General features: G+C 36.0%; 1 protein-coding gene across 5 annotated transcripts in view; it reads right to left on the reverse strand.

Moving 5' to 3' along the window:
- LOC127165109 (disks large homolog 4) overlaps positions 1 to 26,606 on the reverse strand; it is a 177,234-nt gene that overhangs the window by 20,058 nt on the left and 130,570 nt on the right. For all 5 annotated transcript variants that reach the window (XM_051109426.1, XM_051109425.1, XM_051109424.1 and 2 more), the window contains 9 exons: positions 15,823 to 15,876; positions 15,080 to 15,130; positions 14,194 to 14,318; positions 7,033 to 7,202; positions 5,531 to 5,667; positions 4,232 to 4,376; positions 3,963 to 4,101; positions 1,180 to 1,336; positions 753 to 855 (listed from right to left, as the gene is read on the reverse strand). In XM_051109426.1, coding sequence (XP_050965383.1) covers positions 753 to 855; positions 1,180 to 1,336; positions 3,963 to 4,101; positions 4,232 to 4,376; positions 5,531 to 5,667; positions 7,033 to 7,202; positions 14,194 to 14,318; positions 15,080 to 15,130; positions 15,823 to 15,876 — 1,081 coding nt within the window. The remainder of the gene's footprint in view (positions 1 to 752; positions 856 to 1,179; positions 1,337 to 3,962; positions 4,102 to 4,231; positions 4,377 to 5,530; positions 5,668 to 7,032; positions 7,203 to 14,193; positions 14,319 to 15,079; positions 15,131 to 15,822; positions 15,877 to 26,606) is intronic.

The raw sequence follows: 26,606 nt of genomic DNA on the forward strand, positions 1-26,606 counted from the left end.
TATGCGACATGCCTGGAACTATGTTCCCTGTGCGTTTCCCTAAAAATAATTGCATATCTTCAAAAGTCCATCGCAAAAATAGCAAGGTCCGGACCTCAATGGTGAGTACGGCCCTAAATGTCATTTATTGCTGTGATCAAAGCTGAATTTTCAGCATCATTACTCCAGTCTTCAGTGTCACATGATCCTTTAGAAATCATTCTAATATGCTGATTTGCTGCTCAAGAAACATTTCTGATTATTAGCAATATTGTTTTTGCTGCTTAATATTTTTGTGGAAATGGTGATACAATTTTTTTTCAGGACTCTCTGATGGATAGAAAGTTTGAAAGAACAGTATTTATTTAAAATAGAAATATTTTGTAACATTATAAATGGCTTTAGTGTCACTTTTGATCAGAATAATGTATCCTTGATGAATTAAAGGTTTAATTTCTTAAAAAAACAAAAAACAAACAAACAAACAAAAAACCTTACTGACCCCAAGTGTTTGAATGGTAATGTATGCAGTGGACTCGAAAGTATTTGGAAACTTGATCCAGAATTAAAAATGTATAAATGTATTTACATTATATAACAAAAATGTCTAAGAAGTGACATTTATTTTAAAGAAATACAGCTTAATCACACATACAGTGTGTTATTCTGCAGTTCCTAAAATAATATTAATATATTTTTTTCCTATCCACATTGGGCGAGTGTCAACTCTGGACCCAGTGTGCAAGATCAGGGGCGTGTGTGTGTGTTCTGACCTTCTGGTCTGTACTGAGCGATGATGGTCACAGTCTGTCCTGCATTTTTCAAGGCAGCTGCTGCTTGTTCATGTGTAGCTGCCCGCAGATCCACGCCATTCACCTGAGAAACACATGCAGATCAATACAGACACACATCACTACAGCAGCACTCCTTAACATACTACTGTAACACTACTGCCAAACTACATTTCAACAAGACAATAGCAGCAACGTTAAACCACTTTCAATACTGCTGCAGTGCAATATTTACTTTTCTGTTCTTTATTGTAATTATCAGATTCCTATATGCTGACATGAACTAATTGCACCTGCTGGTTAAATCCCCACAACGCAAAAGCACAGTGTGAAAACAAAGCCTTTCTTTTCAAACTGTGATAATGCTTTTCATACATGAGTACATGTGTACGTGTTTGCATGTTCTCACACTCAAGATCTGGTCTCCTTTGCGCAGTTCTCCGCTCAGGTCCGCAGGGCCTCCTGCCAGGATGAAAGAGATGAATATTCCCTCTCCATCCTCCCCTCCAACTATATTAAAGCCCAAACCCGTCGATCCTCTGTGGATCACAACACGCCTCGGGTCCCTGAGACACACAAGACAGAGCACAGAAATAACAGAAGGTAGAGATAAATTACAAAAGAATTCCAGGATGATAATAACAATTCCAGTATGATACACTTTATTGACTATATGACTGAACCTGAATAGGCGGCACAGTGCGGTTTCACTATGCATTTATGCTGGCAAGCTAACATTTATTTTATGGCTAAAGCATGATGTTTTATTAAAACAAGTTTTCAAACTGTTTCAAAACAGTTGTTTCTATAATGACTTATAATTTACACTAAGCAGTTTTATGGCTTTGTGATACGATAATATGTGTCAGTGACATTAATGATCAACCAGTTGAGATTTAACATTTTGGTTTAAAAAAAAAGCTGTCTGACAGTATTCACTTTGGTACAGAAGCTTGTTTCTGTTACAGAATATGAAAACTAAGATAAAAAGTGTCAATTCTCTCACAATTCTGACATTTTTTCAGAATTGCAAGATGTAAACTTGCAATTGCAAGAAACAAAGTCAGATCAGTGAAATATAACATGCAATTCTGACTGCAATTGCAGTTGTGAGTTTATGGACCCTATCCTGCACCCGGTGCAATGCGATGCAAGTGTTTACTGCTAGTTTCAGCCTGACGCTTTCACGTTTGACAGTTTTCACGTCCTGCGCCATGTTGTTTAAACAGCAAATGCATTTGCACTCATTTGTGCGCCCATGGGCGTGCTGGTCTGAAAACGAGGTGCGTTCAGGCTCACTGTTGGAAACTGAAATAGACTGTGCTATTGACCAACAAAAACATACTCTAAAGTCAATGGCGCAATATATATATATTTTTTATTTAAAGACCACGTTAGTAATATGCGCCTATAGGCAGGTGCACACTGCACATACACACACACACATGCAGCAGCACACAAACATGGCAAATATTAAAAATGAAAGGATTACAATGTAAAAGATTTTTGTGTACATAAATATAAAAAAACCCTACGTCGTAATGGATAGCCAATCACTTTCTTATGCCAGCTGTTTTTTTGGTTTCACTTTCGCTTTCAAAAACGATCACTTTCAGCAAGGAGGGGAGAGGATGGAAAGGGGGTGTACAGTAACTCATCTGAGTGGGCTCGGCCCGTAAATACCCCCCCTTTGCGCCTGCCCTGCTCTCTGGAGAAGCGTTCAGTCTTTGTTCTAGCAAATTCCGCCATGTAAATAGCGAATCCGCCTTGGCGTGAGCGCAACTGGCTCTTAAAGGGAATGGGAGACGAGACTCTGATTGGTTTAATGCACACTACGCCCAAAACACACCCATGACTCATTAAGGGAACAGAGACAACCCTTTCAGACCATGCGCCGGGCGCGCCGACTGTTTTTCCCGTCCTTAAAATAGCAAAAGTGGATTCGGACCATGCGCTTAGATTGTTAAAATAGGGCCCTACATCTCACAATTCTGACTTCTGTTCTCAGAACTGTGATATATAAACTCACAATTGTGAGTTATAAAGTCTGTGAGGAAAAAAGCAGCTCACAACTTTTTTTATGATTGCAAGTTTATATCTTGCCATTCTGACTTGTTGAATTTAGTTTGCAAACATTTTGCAGAGATTTTAGGAAATATAAAATGTATATAATTTGGTTTAAATTACTGAAGTTTCTGTATAATGATAAAACTAATTCCAGACTGTATTACTCTATTGCGAAATGTATCATTACTGTGACAGAAAATGACTCATTTTGTGTTATAAGCCTTTGGTTGTATCAGCCACCTCTAAGTATTTATCAGCAGGGAGCTTCTAGAAAGTTATTCCGTAACTCTTTATTCCTTTAGTCTCTCAGTGAGGAAGCCGGAGGCACAGAACAAAAATGGAGTTAACATTTTCTGCTTTAATTATGGAGAAAAACTGTGGAAATCTGCAGAATGGATTTAAAAAGACTCATTATGAAGGATTTACTTATCGACTTACTTTCGATCATGAATTTGCCATAACTGAATGAATATAATAAACCCTTTGGGATCAATGGCATCCATACTAAGCTTATTTGAATACCTAATAAGACTAACATGACTCTGAATCAGTTTTGTTTAACGAATAAATTTCAAATATTTAATCCATAATATTAAAAAAAAGAAACCCTCAAAACAATTTGAAAATATAATTTCTGTCAGCTGCCGTTTGCATCATAGGTGCGATGTGAATCTAAAATTCAATTATTATCTCAGCTGCCAATTAATTTTTTATTTTATTTACCCACGGCAGTGTTATTATAGATAACTGAAATTGAAACACTAAAAAAACCTTGAAATTGAAATAAATAAGAACTGAAATAAAATAAAACATAGTTGCCAAAGCAACATTTCTCATTTTCATTCAGTTTAACTTGATGCACTAAAAAAAAGAAAACTAAAACTTAATAATATATATATATATATATATATATTATATATATAATAGAGAGAGAGAGAGAGAAAAGAGAGAAAAAAAACTCTTAATAATGATAAAATACACCAAATTACTAAAATTAACCACAATAAAAATGAAAACAGAAAATATAACAATAAAATCGAATTCAATATATTACTAAAATAATGAATCCTTCCAATTTATTTGAACTGCTGAATCCTGAACTTCCAGTTACCCCGAGCGCATTACCTGGGTAAGTCGTCATCTCCCATCAAGCCATGCAGCACAGGAGAAAAGCGGCTTGGTGAGGTGGGAGTGAGGGCTTGTGGGTAATCCGAGGCCAGGAAGTTTGGATGTCCAAGGTCCGTGTCCAGATGCGGAGAGTACGCTGAAGGGTGAGTGAGTGAAAGCTGGATTTACCAAGGACTGCCATCGAATCTTGAAAGTTATTCAAGACTTAAAACATACTTTGCAGTATTGTATCTGTGAAACAGCGTTTCTGTGTGCTGAGTACTCACTACTTGTGAGGTCTGGTGGGTTGTAGTTGTTGGTAAGGTACAGGTTGTTTGGCTTTGCCACTCTGAGGTAGACCACCTCTGCTGTGTTCTTTAGCGCGCCCACCGCGTCCTCATGCATCACGTCCTCCAGACACACATTATTCACCTGCAGATGCACAGAGTGATGTTACGAGGCTCATGTTCCTTGTGAAAAAGAAATGCACTTATTTGTATTGGATGTGCACTTGCAGTGCACTTAAGATCTTAAAAGAATAATTAAAAAAACTTTACTTGCAGATAATATTAATGAAATAAAAGGCCATTGTGTACTTAATGTAAACTTTCATGAACATGTTTCTCAACACACTTAAGTACACTTTTATAACAGTCAAATTAAAAATTTTACTTTAGAGTACATTTGAAATCATTAAGCTTTAATAATCCATTGTTGTTCTTTAAAGAAGTATTCACTTATTTTGAAACGTTGAACACAACAAAGCACATGTAAAGTACATGATTAAAATTTTAACCGTAGTGTGTTATTTGACATGTTAAGTTAATATATTTAAAATCTACAAATATTGTGAGGTTATTATAGTTAACTAAAGCTAAAACTGAAACTACTTACTTAAAATATAATAACCATGAACTGAAATAATATAAAAAATATGAAATAAAAAAAAGTTTAACTTGATGTAGTAAAATGACTAAAACAGAAAAAAAAACTATATAGGCATGAAAACAAAAACTATTAAAAATGACAAAAATACATAAAAGCGCTAAAACTTTAACAAATAAAAATGAAAACAGAAAATATTAAAATAATCAACATATTAATAAAAACTATAACAGTATCTTAGTGATACTGAAATAACACATGTAAACTACAACTTCATCATAACCAGTGTATAATTACAAATATATTTAAATTCATGACAAACAAGTTTCAATAGAAATTACATTAAAGTATATTTTAGTTCATCATAAATGCTTGTCAGTACATTCGATTGCAAAGACAATAGAAATAATTATGAAACTACATATGAAGATTGAAAGCTTTGTTTCTATTTGCAGTGTGCAGTTTCTACATCAGCAGTGGCAAAAAACAACAGAGAAATTCAGGGATGCATGTAAACCAAAGTGAAGGCTAAATCAGATAAATGTGCTTTTGCACAACCTGCCTGTAGTTCCTCCTGTGAGCAGCAGGTGGCGGCATTGAAGAACCAGTTTGACACAACAGCAAAGCTAAAGCTATGTGATGCTGCTCCAGTCTAATACAGTCTATGTTTACACGTCAGCGATGTACATGTGTCGTCTTACCGCCAGTATCTTATCACCGATCTGTAGTCGTCCGTCCTTATGTGCCGCTCCTCCCTCGATGATCTTTGTGACATAAATGCTGTTGTCTCCAGGGATGTGCTGGTTCCCCACACCACCCGCTATACTGAAGCCTAGCCCTGCGACAGAAACGACAGCGGTGACGTATCTCTTCATGAACAGAACTTTCAGTTCTCCATTATTTGTAAAAGATCCACTAAGTAACAATTTGGATGCTTTACTGACAGCTTTACAAACCACTTAAAGAAACAGTTCACCCAAAAGATAAACATTCTGTCATCATTTACTCACCCTCACGTTGTTCCAAACTAGAGCTGCAGCTAACGATTATTTTTACTGTCGACTAATCTATCGATTATTTTTTTCGATTAGTTGACTTATCTATCGATTATTTTTCAATTAATCTATTTAATATTTTCTTATCAGTTAGTCAATTCTCCAGTTAAACTATCAATAAATAATAGTAACTTCTGCTATTAATCTTTTAATATCTTATTCAAACGTTTTATGCTTTAGTATTAATTGATTAATAACAACAAGAAAGAAAGAAAATAATAACAATAAATAAAGAAAAATAACAAGAGAGAAAAATAAATAATAATAATAATAAATAATTAATAAAAACTAAAATGAAAGAAAGAAAATAACAATAAAAAATAAGAGTGAAAAAGAAAAATAATAACTAAATAATAAATAAAAAAGAAGAAAGAAAGAAAGAAAGAAAGGAAAAGTGCGTAAAAAGTATGCCAAATAAAAACTAAAAACGCGTGGTATTGATATGTAAAATTTGACTGGAGTGTATATGCTACGAGATGGGTAGGATGAGGGAGTTTTTGTTTTTATTTGGCCTACTAGCCTACTATTTATACGCATTTTCATGAGACCAGGCTCGAATGAACGGATGAAGTCACAAGCGCATTCAGGAAATTACAGCTACAGAATCAAAAACGGCGTCACAACACCAGGAAGTTTTAAGTGCCTTTAATGCCTTTACATCTCTGTTAGTGAGTGCAGAGAGCGCGCGTCTCAAATCTGACGCGATCGCGCTCACGGTACTGACGGCAGCTCTGGTGGATCTTAAGATGAACACGAATCATTTCTTCTCCTCTGTCTACGTGGATGAATTAAACCCATCATGATTAAACACGTAACTCGATGACCCGTGCTGTTATATATATTTTTTCCTTTACGACTGTGTACTTTATTACTAGGGTTCCCCTGCCACCTTTTTTGAGCACAATTTGTTTACTGCGACTTTCTGATTGGTGGAGCTTTCGGCACAGCATTATGGGTAATGTCGTTTTTGACCACAAATTCCACTGATGCATATACCATTGAATAACAACCCTGTAGCTCACAGCAGGTTTTCAAGTGATGAATCACTCTGTTGTATTCAGCATTTTTTAGTCACTTTGAATAAAAACATTGGCTGAATGAATAAACGTAAATGATAAATATCAGTCATCTGATAAACAAGTCTGTACCTTTTGGCCCTTTAATGAGCTTGATTTCGGTGACTTTCTCAGCGACGGGTTTCCTGCGTAACACATAGAGTCTGACGATAGCGCCCGCCTCCTTCAGAGCCTCCACCGCCTGACTGTGGGTCACCTCCCGAACATCAACGTCATTCACGAAGAGAATGCTGTCATTTACTCTGAGAGAGACAGGGAGAGAGAGATGAAAAAAAAAAAAAAAGTTATTAAGGCAACATCTGTCAGCAGCTGCCCGTGCTCAGCCATAAATGAACCTTTGAACTGACAGCTGCCACAAAATTTTTGAATTTAAAAATGACATTCGTTTCTGGCAACACTGATGTACAAGATGCAAAAAATGTTATTTGCAAAATATATTAAGTGAAACTTGACTGTTTAAAGAGGTTTTATTTCACACAGAATGCACAGCTAATATTCAGTGCGTTTTTACGCAGAAGTTGAGGCAGTAGAAATGTATTTACACAGGAACAAATTGGCTGATATTTGGCCATTTTGAGATTATCGACATCAGCCAATAACCACGGCCGTTGGCTGACTGTCAGTATCAGCTCCAGAATCCAGTGACAGACTTGTCAATGTATAATAAACAAGTTGAGGAACGCTTATTTGTTCATCTTTCAATCATCATTGTATTGCAATGCATTATATTCTCCTATTCTCCTTTATTTATTTATTTATTTTTAGATTTTCTTTTAAATTTTGTCTAAAGGTCCAAAAAATGGTTCAAAAGATTTTCTGACTCTTTATTTCATATGTCAGGCTATAAAGGGTTAAATATGAAGTGTCTGTAAAATTTGTGTTTACTATAAATAATAAAAAATAATTTGTACTGATTTGTTTGTATTGATTTGTAGTGTTTATTTTATGTTTTTAGGTAGAGTTTGGAAACAATTAATTATATCATTCTCTATTTTTTTATAACCCACATGTCTGTTATTAAAACTGAACCTACATTACAAAACTGACCTGAGATCAGTTTCATGAATTTACAAGATTTACAAGATCAGAGGTAAATCATTGTAAAGAATCATTGCAGTTTTGAAACATCCGTTATGAGTGTATGATTGATCAGCATATTTTTAATGGGAAAGTTTCATAAAATAAAGTGGTCAAGCTCCAAACCAAACTTTTCTCATTTTAAAAATGATTTCAAGTTGTATTGTAAGGTCCTGCGTAATTGCACAAATGAATATAGGGTGACGCCCAAATTTTATCTTCTTCTTATTTATTTATTTTTTTTGGTCTGTTATATTTTGTTACTGTCCTCTGGTACGGTTTCATTATACTGATGTTGTTCATCTTTTTCTATTTTTCTGATGTGTGGCATAAAAGAAAAAAAAAAAAAAAAAAAAAAAAAGATTGTATGACATACTGTAAAACTGTTTTAAAAAATGCTGAAATATGTGACTCAGTCTGTCTGACATTTTTTCTGTTGTCTTGCTTTTGCCTTTCCAGGATAATTCTTGTTATGTCACGCTTTGAGATTTGAGAGCTATGGGGAGGGCGAGATTAAATGTCTTGTTCTTCACACAAAGCTATTGTATGACTTTAGTAGATTTGTTTTACAGTACATGAGTCATTTTATAGTACATTTTGTCCTTAGCAGAGTTCAACAGCACCAGGCGCCATTCACTTTCATTTTATATAAAAGAGCAGCCAGGACATTTTACAAAATGTCTACTTTTTTGTTTCACCGAAGAAAAAAATCATAGGGGTTAAGAACGACATGGGGGTCAGGGTACATGATAGGTGAATAAGTGAATTGTTTAATACGCCGGCAATATTGTGTTTATTACGGTACAGTAAACTACACCCTGTTCTCCTTTTACCTGCTCTTTTTCAAACAGAGCTCAACAGCATCTGACAAAAGACATTTCACTGAAACTGACAACTCAACAAAACATCACAAATATTCCTTAGCTTTCAGAAGTGCAAACGCAGCAATAGCTGTGCTGTCATGCAGAAACATAAAGCAGAGATTACAGCGAGTGGGAGTATAAGTGCCGCTGTGACGACTGACTGTCAATACACATTTCTGGAAATAACTGCTCATAAATATTCATTGTAAAGCCCTCTAATTACCACTGACCACCAAGAAAGTAGAAAAACAGAATTATTGTATTTTAGTTGCTTTTTTTCTGTCAGTTTTGTCAGTTCCAGCCTTTTCCTTATAGTCTACATGGACTACAACAACGTTATCCAGAACATTGAAAACACAGAAAACAGGTGAAGGCCTTTTTGCAAAAATGTAAAAACATCCCTCTTAAGGTCATTCATGTGTCTTTTTGTGATAAAAATCTATAAGAATATTCTATAAGAATACTTTTTTTTTTTTTTTTTTAAGTAAACATAAGAATAACTTTTATATTAATATTTCAAGATGAACACTTACTGGACTGAAACAGGTATACTTCCACACATCATTTTTTAGAAAAATCATGTTAAAATGTTAGTATCAAATATCTGTCAGTTTGTTCATCTCTCAGTCATCTGTACTCTGTATTGGATTGCATACATTTTCTTTTTTTTTTTTTTTTTTTAAATCTTTTCTTATAAATTCAAACATTTAAATATAATATCATACTATTGAAAGATACAGAGCCAAAAAATGGGCTGCAGGTTTGCTCTGATAAGCTCAGGGCAGCTGGGAAAAAAAATGTCGAATGCACATGCAACTCTACAAAAAAGGAGGAGAAAATGTTTTTGGTAAAGACAAATTAAATGCATCAAATCAAATATGTTATTTTTTAGCTAAATTCATCTGTCACTTGGTAGAATCTGGTCCAATTAAACAAATGCCAGCATAGACAGGTTGCATGTCATGCCTTCATCCTTCAAAACCCCAAAACTGAAAAACACAGGATTCTGGCAAACAAAGCCACTTGTGCAACCTCCACATATTATAAACTATTAACCCTAGTGAAAAATAAACATACTAAAATGTACTTAAAATACATTAATTTTGTGCTAAACATACTACAAATACACTTACATACAGTATTATGTACTTCATAAAATACTCTGCAATTGTACTTTTAGTATACTAAAATGATATATTTAAAGTCTGCTAAACTGGAACAACTAATTTTGTACTTCATGCACTTTAATTGTGCAGAAGTAGTGCTGAAGTCCAACTAAAGATATACTGAAGTATATTTGTTTGTGCTAAAGTGGAACTATTGCAAGTATACTTTAGGTACACTTTAAATATTTTGCATTTAAGAACTTATATTATTCAAAGATCATACAATCCTCATCAATAGTGACATTAAAACATAGGCTTAATAATAAGAAATGTGCATTGTGCACAAGTAGTACTGCAAATGAAGTTTAATGACAATTTTTATATCAGTACGTCTCAAGTGATATGTCAGTAAATATGTTAATAGACTTGAACTATACTTAGTATAAAATAATGCATTTTAAAATTACTTTTTACTAGGAAACAGTAGTATAATAATAAGCTACAGTATTTGTCTCATATTTGATGAAGTTTGCATCATTGATTCTGCTATTTTCCTGTTTAGTAGAGTGAAGCTGCTCTTGAAACATCTGTATTGTATAAAGCGCCATATAAATGATACATTTTATACAATCCCATCATCCAACCATATGCCTAGCACATGTATCACTTGTGAATTTATTGCACTGTATGAAAATCCTGTTGAATTTACAGGGGGAAAATGGCAGCTGTGGTTGCCATAAATTCACAGCAAAAAAAACCAAAACAAAACAAAGAAAAGACAGTAACAATATTTGAGGTATTACAGGATGGGATGTTGGCACCTGTATATTTTACAACCTATAAACCCATATTTCATTAATTGGTTAAATGGCAGTCTACTTCTTAAACTCTCCTTGCACTGATCAACAACATACTAATACAGATGTTAAATAGAAAGCCACATGATGAATCACAGTTCATTAAACATGGACAATACTCGTTTATAGACGCTACACAGGGTCAAACACACAATCAGGGTAACACACACGTTACTAAAACAATGCAAGAACATGAACTAACAGCAGAAAATGAAACTTAATATACATTACTGCTAAAATACATTAAAAATAAAATGCATTGAAGAAAATACATTTATGTGCCATGCACAGTCTTTTTATGGTTTTCCACCTTAAATAATATGGTAATTCATACTTTTTACTTGCAAAATCCATTGTTTTACAGTAAATTATGCATTGTTAAACCATTTGAAGTTTTTCATTGTATACTGTAACAGTTAAAGGGGTCATCGGATGCCCATTTTCCACAAGTTGATATGATTCTTTAGGGTCTTAATGAGAAGTTTATAACATGCTTTGGCCTCTGTTGGTGTGATGCCACAATGACAGGCATCTGAGAATGGCTCGATTTGAAAAAGGGGATATTATTTTTACAGATTAATTAAAAACCACTGCATGGATTTTTATCATTATAGGGTAGATGTGTACATACACTGACAACACACATTAATGTTCAAACAACATGAAAAAGTGAACTTAGCATCCGATGACCGCTTTAACTAATTAACGTTTTTATTGTAGCAATTTTCTGTAAAAATTACAGTTGTCAGTTTAACGTGTTAATTAATTAGTTACAAAAAAATAACACAATTAAAATATTTTAACGCAGTTAACGTGCTGGCCCTGCCTCCAGACCTGTACATCATCTCATATTTCATAGAGTTGTTGACAAATATGATGCAGGGCAACAACTCCACAAATGCAGTTACGCCCTGAAATTCAAGATACTGGTGCAAAAAATTGCCCCTGTATGTGTTTTGTCTCATATTTATATATATCACATATCACAGGATATCACAGTGGCATCAAGAGCAATATGATACAAGTGCTAATTTTGTCCCGATCTATCACAAGCTTAAATGTGATTTTAACAGTTTAGTAAATAAGAAGTTGATATTGTGCTATTGTGATATTGTGATATTATATTTTAAACACAATATTATGTTTTTGCTCAATTTTGCAGAGGGCGTTACCTTTGAAGCCATAGCAGAATTGTTGTGCGTCTCCGAGCAACACAGCAGTGGTTTGTTTCTGAATTAATCCGTGTTTTGAACAAATTGTGTGAATCAATGATTCAAAGGCCCATTCAAAAAGAGAGCCATTTACTTCATATCCAAATGAATCAGACATTTGAATGAATTAAATGAATAAATAAATGACTCAAAGACATTTAGCCCAGATTTAGTTTCTTATATAGAGTATAATTTCATTACAAAATAATAATAATAATAATAATAAAAATAAAAACATTAAAGGGATAGTTTTTTTCTAAAGCTACAATTTGTAATGTCTACTTGATACTTAACACAAAAATAGCTTTAAATAATCTTTTGCGGGTATTTTCACAGTCGATCTGAATCGACTGACCCCCCCTTCATTTACATTTTAATTGAAGAAACATTTCATGTGAATGGAAAACTATATTATCACTTATCCATGTCACTCAAAAAATATATGAGATTCTTTTTTTGTGAAATGTGACAATGATGCAATGTCTTAATATTTTGAATAGTTTCTCAGCGTTTTATGTGCAATTATATGCTTATAATTTTATCATTTGTGCTATGCAAGTACTTGCAGTACAGAGAATGAACATACACAAAGTATCTTTTCAAAGTATCACACGAGCTCTGAAACAGAGAGTATCCTCATACTCCAGTGAAATCACACTGTGGGGGGGAAAAGAGAAATGTTTCTGTCTTTCTAAACTACAGTCCATTTGGTCCCAGCACTGCCGAATGTAATGAAGCCCAACTGTCTGCAGAGAAGAGCAGAGGACAGCATAAAACAGCTGACAGTCCATCAGCTTTGACAGTGTGTGTGTGTGTGTGTTTGACTCAGGCTGTGGTTAAAGCCAATAGTTCTCTTATCATTAACCAACCAACATGTCACTACAAACCCGTATGATTTTGATGAACAGATCGAAATAAGTCATTATTCACTGACAGTCCTCACCTCCAGTGAGCTGTTTCACTCCAGCAGCGATCACTCCGACTGCCGTGTTAATTGGATCACCGAACACATCCGACTCATACGGATTTGGAACAACACGACGGTTTCATTTTTGGGTGAACTTATCGCTCTGCTATTTTTTGTCCATCTTTTCTCTGTCTCTCTTCCTTTTTTTCTGTGCTATTTCTGTCTGCTTAATTTCTCCTGCAGTGTGAGTGAATGTGTGTGTGGATGTGCTGGAAAGCTCTGGGGTAAAACTGCATTTGTTAGCAGGAACCCCAGCTGGTCCCATTATAAATGCATCACTAGTACATCCACTGAGATATTTAACTGCGACTATGTGATTATGAGCGTGAGCATATACAGTACACAGACAGTGACTGTAACATTAAGTCTAGGGCTGTACAATAGTGGTTAAATGGTTAATCACGATTATTTAGCTCTAAAATATAATCATGATTATTAGTTATAATCAGTCATGATTTTTTACATTTAATCAGAACTATCGCACTTTCACATTAGATTGCACAGATTTAGTTGCAGCAAACAGCACAAATGCCTCTGTGAAAGGCTGGCTGTGTTACACTTTTATTTGAGCAGAATATCTCAATAGAGACTGCTTAACTCCTTCTTACATATTTGGCGGCATTTTCAGCTCATCAGCGCTTTTTCCGCAATGTGGAGAGACCGTGTGCGGTTGCCAGGTTGGGAAGATTAAGTAAGCATCCATTTAAGAAAAAAAAATCTGATTGGAGGATTTAAACTCTTGATATCTGGCAACCACAGGCATGAAGAGCTTGCGGAGACTTGTTATTAATGCAAGATAACATGAATGCCAAATTAAAATAGCATGTTTTCAGTATAAATAACCAGTCTGCAAATATCACATACAATCATGCTTAAGCAGAAATCATGATCACGATTAAAATATGATTCATTAAGCAGCCCTGCTTAAGACACAATTAAAATATATTAGTGTCATTGTGTTAGATAAGAAAATATCAAACCAAGTGGCATTAATTTCAAAGAAAGTTATATTTCACAAAAGGTTTTTTAATATTAAAAAAATTAACATTACCCTAATGCAATGATATTATACATTTATAAATGTGACTTATGTGTATGAATAAGTTTTGGGGTCACTGTATATGCAATCCACAAGAGTGTGTGTGTGTGTACCTGAGTCTCCCGTCTTGTGCGGCGGCTCCTCCTGGAATGATCTTGGTGATGAAGATGCTGGGGTCGTCTCCGACATGAGGGTTATCAGTCCCTCCAGCGATACTGAAGCCAAGCCCAGAGTTCCCCTACACACACACACGCACGTTCAACAGAATAACAGTCTCTCATTTGCATACACTGAAGCTCTGCTGTGGGCGCAACATATATTCTAATGCGTTTATTTGGCTTTATAGATCAAAAACAGATTATTCACACTGAAACATGTCATTTATTGACAGAATCCCTGAAAAGTGTTTTTTTTAGCATGCTATTTAAAAGAATATTACTTAAGTGCAAACTAGGCATTTGCAGAACTGCTTGTTAATTGCAGTTGAATGAAAACGTAATTAAACATTAAATTCCATTAAATCAACCTTCAGAGTGCTTTTTTTAAATCCCCTTAAAACCGTCTTAAGTACATTTTATGTGTCGTTTTATTTTGTAATTTGGATAGAGTTGTAATTTATTATATTTAAAATATATTATATAATATACTTCTTTAAGATTAAAACAGTTATTTAAAATGGAGCTAGTAAAACATCAAGTAAATCTTTTCATTTAATTACCAGGTGAATTTTTTAAAAGTATACTTAAATGTGTTAAAAAGTCATATAACTCTCTTTTAAATACACTTAAGTTGCCTTTTTTATTATATTCTAATTTTAAAAATACTTTTAAGATTTGAAGTACACTACAAATGCATATATATATATATATATATATATTTGGTCACACTTCATTCACACTTCACGTCAAACTGGATTAAGGCACTCTTTACATAGAATAACCTAATGTTAAAAAAAAAATAATGCTATGATACAGGACTGTAATTGTTTGTAAGATTTACCCTTTCCAGCGTAATCTCTTCATATTCAATCTCTCCTTCTGCTCCATTGACCTACAAGACAACACATACACAATGTCAGCCATTGAAGACGTCAGCTCAAGACATGTATTATACAGTAATAGACATGCAATTTCCAATCAGCAGTAAAACAGCAACTGAATCACACATTTTTCTCCTTTCATGCTAAAACTGTCTTTTTTTAGGCTGGTACAGCTATTAAAACAGGTGATACTGGTATCAAACCCAACAGGCTCTTTTAAATAAAAAAGGTGGAAAGTCAATTCCTACAGTTTCTATATATTAAGCATTGCATTTTTTTCCTGCAAGTGGTCTACTTTGCCATTGTAATGCATAAGTAGACTATTTTCTGAAGAAAATGTAAGTGTTGCTTTACCGTTCAAAACTTGCGTAAATGGACTTCTAATGGACCATTCTTGTTTGCCTATTATTTAGGGTAAGTTATGGTTAGGGTTAGATTTTAGATATTTAAGATAGTGGGTTATGACTGTGTTTTTGGATAGGAATGCTACAGGAATCAACAACGCATTGCAAAATCATGCCGACCCAAAACTTAAAACTTGATATGTGATTGCTATGGTATTGTATCTCCAACAAGGGCACTGTGGGTGTCTGCCAGGGCATTATTACTATCATTGTCAGGGTATTCTTGGTTTGAGCTATCATTCCTGTCTGCAGCACTAATTATTTCTAGATCCAAAGATTAAAATATGCACAGTACTTACATAAGGTGAGCCATCCAGCGTGTCTGTATTTACCACTACTGGTGGAGAGTTCGCCTGCAGGAGGAAAGAGAGAAACGTTCAGCACAGTGCTTATTAGACCTAATGACTGTGTCTGAAATACACCACGCTACTACTTGGACCTAATTTGCTGGACGCAGTATGCATACTGTGCACACTAAGCAACTTTTCTGCATGCATGCTGAATATCCTGATGATCTACTACACTACTGTTCAGAAGTTTGGGCTTGGTAAGATTTTTGAACGTATTTCAAGTCTCTTTTGCTCACCAAGGCTGCATTTATTTGATTGAAAATACAGTACAAACAATAATATTGTGACATATGTGAATATATGTTAAAATTTATTTTTTTTAATTTATTTTCAGCATCATTACTCCAGTCTTCAGTGTCACATGATCCTTTAGAAATCATTCTAATATGCTGATTTGCTGCTCAAAACATTTCAGATTATTATCAATGTTGAAAACTGGGCTGTCCAATATTTCTGTCAAAACTGATACATTTTTTCAGAAATTATTTTAAATATAATCTTCTGTAACATTGTTAATGACACTTGAATGCATGCAAAAATGTATGCATCCTTGTATATGCATAAACAGTAAACCAGCATTTCTTTCAAAACATCCAACATTTTTACAAGTCTGAACAGTTTTACAGGTCTTTCCATTTAAATAATGCAAACGCAAACAGCACATACATCTACTTATAATCTGTAGTACATCGTGCACAACCCTCTATTACAACTCACACACACACTACAAGCAATTTACAGCTGTAACATCTGCTAGCACCTCTATTGCTTTCCAATAAATGTGATTAGACACAAACACTCACACACACACTACAAGCAGTAATGCCTCCAGCTCAGTTCCAAACTACTGCCTTTTATTACAGGGCGCTGCAGCCGCCCACATGATCACATTAACACACACTCAACTACACGCGCTGACAGAAACTCATTCAAGTGCTCACTGCCCCACGGCTTCCACTGCCCAAGGAAAGACACATCTGAGAGAGATGAGCAGCCACAGGGAGAAAGAGTGTCTGTGTGTGTGTGTGTGTGTGCGTGTGTGTGTATGCTGTGGGCGAGCCGTTCTGACCCTCAACATCTAACATGTAAACTAAACAACCATTTTTATGGCTGTCCAATCCAATACACATATACATCCTTCGTATACTAAAGACAAGTGTGTGAACTGCACATTACCCTTCTGAAAAAGAGGAGTGTTTAATTGTATTGAATGTACTAGTAGTGTACTTCAAATCTATATATATATATATTTTTTTTTTAAACAAAACTCTTAATTAAATAAAAGGCCACTTAAAGGAGAAGTCCACTTCCAAAACAAAGATTCACATGTAATGTGAATGTTCATGTCTTTCTTTCTTCAGTCGTTATTTTTTTTTTTGAAGAAAACATTTCAGCATTTTTCTCCATATAATGGACTGATATGGTGCCCGATTTTGAACTTTCAAAATGCAGTTTAAATGCAGCTTCAAACGATCACAAATGCGGTGGCAAACGATCCCAGCCGAGGAAGAAGGGTCTTATCTAGCCAAACAATTGTTTATTTGAATAAAAATTAACAAAAAAACAATTTATATACTTTTTATTCTCAAACACTCGCCTTGTCTTGCTCTCCCTGAACTCTGTGTATTCTGACTCAAGACAGTTAGGGTATGTCGAAAAACTCCAATCATATTTTCTCCCTCAACTTCAAAAATCATTTCAAAATCATCCTACATCGCTGCAGAAGTACTGACACAGTCTTTGCAAAGTGAACATGCAAAAAAGATCAAACACCCTTAACAAAAAAGGTAAAACAGCGATAAAGGACGATTTTGAAGTTGAAGGAGAACATGAGATGGGAGTTCCCCTTCAGGAACTCAAGCTGCGTCCGAAAACGCTATGGGAACGCCTTTGGCTGAACCACGCTCTGAATACATGTGTAATCTAGCCAATCAAACAACGATACGTCACGGGCGAATGACGTCATCGACCAGGAAGCATAAAAGCACGTGCAAAGCTGCCAGCGTCAGCTTCTGTCTTTCAGCGGAGCGCTCTATGTGTGTCTTGTCACCCTGTTGTTTAGTGCAAGTTTTAGCACAACTTTATTTTGAGGGTGATGTCTTTCAAAGAAAAAGCTATTGTTAAGAGTGGAGAGAGCGGGCCACGTTTCAGGCAGTGTGTACCCCCTTGTAAGTGCTACATCACAAGCGGGGATACACACAGCATGTGCGTGGTCTGCTTGGGAGCAGAAGGCTCCCGGAAGGCTCTCTTCGAGGAGGGAGCCTTCACCAGCGTTCCCCAGGGTGCTGGTCCTGCTTCCACCGAGGCGGAGCGGGTACTACACTTTCAGATGGATCTGCTGGAGGGAATGGAGACGGGTGACCCCCTATCTCCTTCCTTACCCGGCAGATCCGCTTCCCGTTCTGAGGGTTCGGAAGCCCGCACCGCAGCTACTTCCTCCCAAGGGACGGGCTCCTCTCTCCATCTGAAAGCACCGCTGAGGAAGCGAGCCCTCAGTCGGTGCAGTATGAGGAGCTCTTGGAGGTGGTGACTTGTGCTGTGGCCAAGCTAAACATCGATTGGCCCGCCGAGGAAAGAGCTGCTCCGCAGAGAAGCTTGATGAACGCTTTCTGCGGAGCAAACCCCCATCTCCAAGAAGGAGCCTTCCATTCTTCCCCGACCTCCATGCTGAGATCGCGAGGTCGTGGGAAAGACCATACTCGGCTCGCTTGTTCGTCCCCGCCTACTACGGGAATGTGGCGGGGCTCGGCGAGCGAGCCAACAAGGCGATGCCCCGGGTGGAACAGACGCTAGCTAGCTATCTGTCCCCCCGGGGCGGCATCGTCCTTGAAGGCTCCGACCTTACCCTCTAAGCCGCTTCGCACTACATCTTCGCTGGTGGGTAAGGGGTACTCAGCAGCAGGTCAGGCCGGAGCATGCTTACATACAATGTCTTTGCTCCAGGCCTATCAGGCGGACCTGCTTAAGGGGTTAGCAGACGGCGAGAAAGTAGATTTAGAAGAGCTGCGCAGGACCGCTGATCTCGCTCTCCGTGCCACCAAGGAGACCGCCCGGGCAGTTGGGCGGTCCATGGCAGCCATGGTGGCGGCGGAGAGGCATTTATGGTTGACCCTGTCCGACATGAAAGAGAAGGACAGGGTCTTCCTCCTGGACGCCCCCGCTTGAGTCTTCTGGCCTGTTTGGCGACGCTGTCAACTCTGTCGTCAGCAGGTGCCAGGAGGCTCGCAAGCAGGCGGCGGCGTTCCAGCGGTACCTGCCTCGCCGTTCTCTAACCTCTGCGGCTGCTGGGCGTGAGCAGCCGCAGCCAAGTACAAGCTCCTCATACCGAGAGGTTCAAAAGCTGAGTGTCGCGACTCGCGCTCCCCCGTCCCGGGACCGAGATTCGCGGCACTCTAGGCCGGGGTCCTCTAAGGCGAGGCCTGACCTGAGGGTCGTGCTTCAGTCTAGGAGGCCCCCGGCCGCAAAGCGGTCCTGAGCTGGCGTCAGGACCGCCGAGGGCAGCCCCTACCGGGGAGAGGCAGGTTGCACCGCATTACACGGTGTCCGTCTCTCCTCGGTGCCCTCGGGAGGTCAGTCTGCTGTCTCTGCCAGTGCTACAGGGCACAGAGGCCTCCAGCCTGGGGGTCAAGGCTTACTCAACTCGCGCTATGGCTGCCTCCAAAGCCCTTATGTCAGGTGTCCCAATACAGGACATCTGTAATGCTGCGGGATGGTCCACGCCCCTCACCTTTGTAAGGTTCTACAACCTAGATGTCCGAGCCACTCCCGGCTCTTCTGTTCTCTTGCCCTAGCTCCTCCACTAGGCAGGGACTTGGAAGTCTGGTGGCGTGGGCATCTCGTTCCCATAGCATTTTCGGACGCAGCTCGAGTTCCTGAAGGGGAACGTCCCAGGTTACGCATGTAACCATGGTTCCCCGAGGGAACGAAATGCTGCATCTCAATCCATCCTTCCGGCATCCCTGCCGAGCGGTCGCTTCATCCCCAGAAGCTGACGCCGGCAGCTTCACACGTGCTTTTATGCTTCCTGGTCGATGACGTCATCCGCCCGTGACGTATCGTCGTTTGATTGGCTAGATTACACATGCATTCAGAGCGTGGTTCCGCCAAAGACGTTCCCATAGCGTTTTCGGACGCAGCGTCTCGTTCCCTCGGGGAACCATGGTTACATGCTTAACCTGGGACGTTTTTCCACATGCCCTAACTGTCATGAACCGGAACAAAAACAGTTCAGGCAGAGTGAGACAAGACGAGCGTTTGACATTGAAAAGTATATAAATTGTATTATTTTTATGAAAATAACCTATCGTTTCGCTAGATAAGACCCTTCTTCCTCGGCTGGGATCGTTTACAACTGCATTTGGGATCGTTTGAAGCCGCATTTAAACCGACTTTTGGAAGTTCAAAATCGGGGCACCATATCAGTCCATTATATGGAGAAAAATGCTGAAATGTTTTCCTCAAAAAACATAATTTCTTTACGACTGAAGAAAGAAAGACATGAACATCTTGGATGACAAGGGGGTGAGTACATTATATGTGCATCTTTGTTTTGGAAGTGGACTTCTTTTTTAATTCTACTTAAAGGGAGACATTTTAATGACTGTTTCTTAACACTTAAGTTGCTTTTAAAAATGTAAAGACATTTTGAATCATGTTTTCATTTTTCAAGTTTTCAGTTTAAATCATGTTTTAATAATCTTGTCATGTTTTAAAGAAACTTATTTTGCTGTGATAACTAACATACTGAAGCACATGTCCTGTAATTGGAACTAATTTGAAATTACATATATTACAACTTTATATACATAGAAATGACATTAAAATACATTTTAGTTTTGAGTACATTCAGCAGTACACTTTGAAACTATATTTCAAAGACAGTATCAATAATTATAACATTAATACATGTTATAATACATATAAAAATGTACTTAAGTCCTACTTAAGCAAGTTAAAAGTACTGCATTTAACATACATTTTAACTATAATACATTTTTATTTAATTGTAAATAACAGACAATTATTCTTTTTAAGCACTTAAGCGTTCTTTTTAAAATTATGCATTTTCACAAGGTTAAGCACATCCTAGTAAAAAAGTTATAGATTTAAAATGCATTTATTTTATACTAAATATAGTTCAAGTCTATTAACATATTTACTGACGAGACTTACTGATATAAAAATTGTAATTAAACTTTATTTGGGAGTTCTACTTGTGCACAATGCACATTTCTTAATATTAAGTCTTATATATGTGATATATGCAATGTGATGAATAATCCTATTAACAAAAGGTACAAAGTAGTATAGTACTCTATACAATGGTATTTTAATATATAAATTATGGTATACTTTTATAAACGTGTTCATGGTTCATGGTGCTTAAAATATTTTCAAGGCACTTCAAAGATTAGCACAGCATTACCATTATGGTACACTGGCAAAAACACTGTTTTATTACAACTAATACACCCCTGCACATTTCATATGATCTGTTTTACAATTGCTGGCTTCCTTCTCATGTTTATTGCGTGGTTTCGAACTGAAATCTCCAGAGCTAACCCACTGAAGACTTTCTGCAGCCCACCAGATTTATGACTGAAATCTAAAAAGATGAACAGATATAGTATTTCAGTACAAAACTACAGAGCCCTGCACATGACATGCAGAAGAAAAAATAGATGGCCACAAATTAACATTTAATTGCCACTTTGTGGGCATGCTTTATTAATTAGTTCCCTGATTTTAGTTAAACTGTGGCCATGTTATACTAATTTGTTCACTTGTTCCAATTAAGTTAAACAGAGGCAATGATTTAAAGGAACATTTCACCCAAAAATGAATTTTTGCTGAATATTTACTAAAGTGCATGGCCTGAGGGTGAGCACATTTTGAGTACATTTAAATTTTTGGCTGAATTATTTCTTCGGGAACATAGTTAATTTGTGGCTACATTTTATGAATTTGTTTCATGCAATGATTCTAAACAGAAGAAACTATTAATACAGTTAAATTGTGGCCATGATTTAACTCAAATGAAACAAATTAATAAGTCATGGGAACAAATTCTTAATTCATAACCATTCTTGTTTTATTAGCCGTAATGTCATTTGCAGAGCTCTATACGAAAAAGGCAAAATAAAAAGGCAAAATAAAATGCCCAAACATGTAACATCACTATCACCAATACTGCTTGAGCTCATTTGTGAGTGGAACCTCGTCACCTGAGAGATTTTGAAATCAATGGGTAAATATTTTTAAGCTTACTATATTGAACAATATTTTCATCATGATAGGTCAGTAATCATGGTGAGATGTGCGCACCAGTGCATTATTGTATTAGCAGGGGATGAAATCACTTGCAACCTAAAAAAACCCCCTAGATTACAGAGGTGGAATGGAAAGTGAGTGAGATTACAGTGATGAGCACTGAGGTGTCAGTTTAATGTTACAGGGTATTTTTAACCTAATTTCTGTCAGTAGTTCTCATCTGGATTTGCTTCAACAAGACACCAAGAGGTGACTCAACACACTATCAAATGTTGCCAAATTCAAACTAAACTATTTTTTTTACTATATTGAAAATGAAGTAAACTCTAGGATGCATTAAAAAAGTACTTACTATGATAATAATACATTTTAAAAGAATATACTTTTGTGAACAGAATTTAATGTTTACAGGCACTTACTGTAAATGCATGTAATTTGCAATTAAATTATAATGAATTATGGTTCAAATGTATATTATTAATACTAAATGCAATTATTTGAACTTGAGTGATTTTTAATCCACTGAAGCAGGACTTAACATCTTCATAATTAATTTTAGATTTACTTCTATTGTCTTTGAAATATGGTTTGAGTGTACTGCTGAATGTACTGACATCAATCAAGATAAACTAAAATACACTTACTTAATTTCTATTGAAATGTGTATGTTATGAATTTTAATATACTTACACTTGCACATTTACGATGAAGTTGTGATTCAGTACTTTTAAAATATATACCCCCGGTTTCACAGACAAGGTGTAAGGCTAGCCCCAGACTAAAATGCATGTTTGAGCTGTCTTAAAATATGTCAGTGCCTGTAACATCTTCTTCTAAGGCATTTTTATAAAAGCCTTTATATATATAAACACATCAAAATAAGTCTACTTCTTTAAAGCTTGACAAAGATTAAGAAAACATAATGACTTATAAAGTACTTATAAGTGAAATGTTATGCAAATGCATCTTTTTAAAAGTGTGTCATGAAAGTGTCTCTCTTTAAGTGGCCTGCTATATATTTCATATTACTTTATCTGCAACTACAGTGTTTTTTAATATTCTTTTGAAAGAAAGTGCATAGCAAAAGCACTTTCAATAAAATTAAGCACACTTGTTTCTTATAAGGGAAGAACTGCAGGTCCAAAATAGGCTAAATTGTTAACATGAAAAAAAAAAGAAAAAAAAAACCTTTAATTCTTTAACTTTTACTTCAATAAGTAAGTTTTACTCAATTTTTCCTTTGCAAGTTTTTGCACACATATATTTTTATGTAAAATGTAAGTATTGAATTAAGTAAAATCTATATCAGTAAGTTAGGTAAAAATGAAGGAAAAAGTAAATTTAAAGTGGCCGGTTAGAGTTTGATGTGTAATTTCTACTTCATTATTTTAAATTAAATTAAATTAAATTAATTTACTTTTAAATTAAAAGTATGAATGTGTCATTTTGAGTAGAAAATGAACTCCAGATGACACAAAACAGTAAGTTACTAAACCTAACAACAAAAGCAACCATAAATCACTAATAAATACAACTTGAAAACAGTGAAAAATGTAACCTTTTTAATTATTTATGCACACAGTGCATGACGGGAAAAACAGGATCATAACTTTAATATTTACTTAAAGAATCCTTGTAAACATAACCAACAATTCCAAGTAAAATATACTTACAAGTTCAAACTTTAATTTCCACAAGCTTTAATTGAGTACTAATAGCCTGCTAGCCTGCGTTAAATTATTTAATGTAGAAATTACATTTGTTTTTAATGTATTATTTACTTCCCCACAAAATCATTTTTATCAGTGTTGGCTGAAAAAGGAAATTTGACCATTTTGGTCTCTAAATCTCTTCAGAATTTCAATATTTTGCAATATGGCCAACTCACAGCACAAAACAAACAGGGCTCCACCAGTTGAGAAGCATATGTCACGCTAATTACCACAGACAGCTATTTTAATGTGTCTCTCAGCGTGTATTAACGAATGGGAATCATGTTTACAGTAAACACACCTACACCAGAATCCTATCAGATCAATGGAATAAATATTTAAAACTATCACACGTTTCAACATTACATGAGACTTCTTTGATAAAATTAATAACAGCAAAAAAATAAAGCTATATAAAAAGTAAACTCGCTAACTTCCATGCGTGACGTAAGGATCTGTAAAGCTCTGCTGACACGGTGCAAACACCACCCACAGGAATTCTGTTGGTAACACATAACCAGGCATTCGTCCACCTGAAAAAGCCGTCCTCAAAGAACACACATTTACTCAAGAATTCATGTAAGTGCATTAATAAAATATTATCTTCATGTTTTTGCTTTTAAATCTTCTGGCTCACTTGCTTCACAAAATCCATAGTGCATTTCTACGAGTTTAATGTTCTTTCGTACACAAAAGGAGATCTTGGTAACCAAAAAGCTAGTGGTAGCCATTTACTTCCATTGTATTTTTTCCATACTATGGCAGTCAATGGCTTGGTTTGGTACATTCTTCAAAATATCTTCTTTTGTGTTCAGCAGAAGAAAGAAACTCATGAGGGTGAGTAAATGATGGCAGACTTTCATTTTGGGTGAACTGTCTCTTTAAGAGAGGAAGACGGGTAAATGAGAAGCTGGATTGAATTTTGGTGAGTGGGTGGTAATGTTGCGCTCTTCTCTCTTCCTCTTTCTCTCTCTCTCACTCGCTCTGCTCTGTTTTTCCCTGGGTTTCTCTGCACCTCATTCCCCCCCATCTTCCTCTCTGCTCTCCCTGGTTGGTTCTCTGGTTTCTGGTGATTTGTTGTGCCGCAGTAGTCTGTTGATTAGCATGAGAAGATGCTCTGTAGCTAAACCAAGAAATCAGCCTCCTACTCTCAGGCCGTTGCTTCTCTCCTTCTCTTTTCAATTCGCTTTTTCTGTCTGTCCCTCCACCAAGCTCTCTATTCAAACGCGCCTTTTAAGAAGATGACGATGATGACAATGATGGTAACAAAGATGTAGCAGACAAGGATTTCCACAGCGTTACGTAACCAGAGTATTTCTATCTTGCTACAGGGAGAACGAGCGCATACTCACTCACTAACACACTGACACGGCCTCATGCAGGACTCACATCTGTCTCTCATGATGCAAAATAATCCAATAGTGATTAAATATAATTACTATTGGTGTTTTTCAAAAGATTTATTGATGCAGAAGCAAACTACTTGTAATAAAGTCACGAAAAGATGTGTTTGACACTGATTTTACCATGTTTGGTGTGTTTTGGGGGTCTTATGCTTGATGAGAAGCAGATTAAAATAATTTATGATTATGATTAAGTGGAATTAATAATTCTTCCAGCATGTCCAGATAAATTTAGGCTGTTTATGACAGAGTAGGATCAAATGTGTGTGTGTTTATAGTCATTTTACAGCTGCTTTGAATACAGCTAATCCAATTTGAACTATCAGTTTATTAATAATAGTGTAACACTTTAGTATAGGGACCAATTCTTACTATTAACTAGATGCTTATTAGCATGTCTATTACACATTGGCTGTTTATTAGTACATAAAAAGCACTTATTCTGCGTGACCATATTCTACATCCCTAATTCTACCCAATACCTGCAGTGCTTCCCCTACCATTATATTGACCTACAATAAATCAAATGTAAATAAATCAAATAAATCAATTTGAATCGCGATATGGACTAATGTCTGTGAATATTAAAACGCAAAAAGGCAGTTTAAATATGAATCCTACATGTTCCGCTTGCCTCTGTATGAATGAATGGTGGAGACTTTTTTTTGTTTACTACACAAATACTGAATCACACATGACGCTTGCGATGATTTTTGACCTCTGCGTCTCACTACATGACGACATAAATGCATGAAATTAATCTTCAGAGCTGCTGTGAGATTCACTTCATGTGAATTTTACTGTTTCACTTGAGAAAACTAGCATCATATCATACTGTATACATACAAAAGCTTCCCGGCAACCTGTCAAAATAAAAGTATGGTTTAACATGTATTAATAAATGTATTAGTCTTGTACTTTCGTACAGTATAATGTAGGTGTTTATATTTTCCTATTTCTGGCTAATTTAAATAAAACAATTAAATGCTAAAAAAAAAAAAATATATTACAACAAGATACCTAATTGTAGAAAAAATACTACAATTATTATTAAAACTTTTTAAACTGAATATTCACACAATTTTTCTTCCATGTATTAATTTTAACAGTAAACCTCTGTTTGTCTGGCAACAAATTAAAGGGTTTAATTTTCATTTTATTAAAAAAAATTCTAATGAAGAATTGGTAACACTTTAGAATAGGGAACACTTATACACTATTAACTACGACCTTTCCCTCAACAAATTCCTAATTTGCTGTTGATTAATAGTTAGTAAGGTAGTTGTTAAGTTTAGGTATTGGGTAGGATTAGGGATGTAGAATATGGTCATGTAGAATAAGGCATTAA

This window comes from Labeo rohita, chromosome 5, assembly GCF_022985175.1.
Source record: "Labeo rohita strain BAU-BD-2019 chromosome 5, IGBB_LRoh.1.0, whole genome shotgun sequence".
NCBI lineage: Eukaryota > Metazoa > Chordata > Actinopteri > Cypriniformes > Cyprinidae > Labeo > Labeo rohita.